Below are 1,145 nucleotides of genomic sequence, written 5' to 3'. Positions count from 1 at the left end.
CCCAGCAGGCACCTGGGGGGAGCAGCCAGTGCAGCTGCAGCCATGGCACCCGGCAGCTTCACCCTTCTCCTCCTCCTCCTGCTGGTGGGACCCTCGCAGTGGGGCCGGGGGTGCTGCATGGCCATGTCCCGGGAGGTTCGGGGCAGAGCCGTGTCCCTGAGCCCCGCAGCCCCGCTGTCCATCCCGCAGCACGTGCTGATCTTCCCGGAGCACGGACACGGCCTCCGGCGGCACAAGAGGGACTGGGTCATCCCCCCCATCAACTGCCCCGAGAACGAGCGGGGGCCCTTCCCCAAGAAGCTGGTGCAGGTGGGTGTGCCCGTGCGGACCGGGCAGGGCCCAGAGGGATCCCTGGGGGACTGGGACACGGCTCACCCTCCCCTTCCTGCCTCGCTGCCAGATCAAATCCAACAAGGACAAGGAGACCAAGGTTTTCTACAGCATCACGGGGCAGGGAGCGGACACCATCCCCGTGGGTGTGTTCATCATCGAGCGGGAGACGGGGTGGCTGGAGGTGACAAAACCCCTGGACCGGGAGGAGAAGGACAAATACGTGGTGAGTGAGGGGACATCTGTGGCAGGACAGGGACAGGGACAGTCCTGGGCACTGCACACGCACTGACTGTGCCCTTGCAGCTCTACTCCCACGCCGTGTCGGCCAACGGGCAGCCCGTGGAAGACCCCATGGAGATCATCATCACCGTCACTGACCAGAACGACAACCCAGGCCGTTTTCCACGGCTCTGTGCAGGAGGGAGCTGAGCCAGGTGGGAGCACTGGCGCCCGCTGGCAGGCAGCACTGGAGGGATGTGTGGCAGGTCAGCAATAACCACCTGCTCCAGGCACACCGGTGCTGAGCATGCTGGCCACTGATGCAGACAACGCTATGAACTCCAGCAATGGCGTTGCGAGCTGTTCCATCCTGAGCCAGGTGCCGCACAAGCCCCAGGCTGGGATGTTCACCATCGGCAGCAGCTCTGGGCTGGTCTCTGTGGCCGTGCCGGGGCTGGTGGCAGAGGTGAGCCCCAGACTCAGCCCCTACCGAGCTCACTCCCCACTTGTGGGTGACACGGCCTCTTGCCACAGGTCGTCATTGAATACACCCTGGAGATCCAGGCTGCTGACCTGGGGGGCAACGGGCTGCG

The 1,145-nt window shown here is 65.2% G+C and overlaps 2 protein-coding genes across 2 annotated transcripts in view; one reads left to right on the top strand and one right to left on the bottom strand.

The window, feature by feature from the left end:
• LOC102040110 (cadherin-1) overlaps window positions 1-125 on the bottom strand; it is an 18,318-nt gene extending 18,193 nt beyond the window's left edge. The window contains exon 1 of the mRNA XM_031060137.1: window positions 13-125. Within this exon, the coding sequence (XP_030915997.1) occupies window positions 13-125 (113 nt within the window). The remainder of the gene's footprint in view (window positions 1-12) is intronic.
• The window catches only part of LOC115948306 (cadherin-1-like), a 1,321-nt gene continuing 299 nt past the window's right edge, over window positions 124-1,145 (top strand). Inside the window, 5 exon segments of the mRNA XM_031060136.1 lie at window positions 124-309; window positions 401-556; window positions 637-722; window positions 724-767; window positions 879-1,018. Coding sequence (XP_030915996.1) covers window positions 124-309; window positions 401-556; window positions 637-722; window positions 724-767; window positions 879-1,018 — 612 coding nt within the window.

Source organism: Geospiza fortis, unplaced genomic scaffold, assembly GCF_000277835.1.
Source record: "Geospiza fortis unplaced genomic scaffold, GeoFor_1.0 scaffold102, whole genome shotgun sequence".
Taxonomy (NCBI): domain Eukaryota; kingdom Metazoa; phylum Chordata; class Aves; order Passeriformes; family Thraupidae; genus Geospiza; species Geospiza fortis.
Note: the sequence above shows the minus strand (reverse complement) of the source record. Positions and strands in the feature narration are given on the sequence as shown.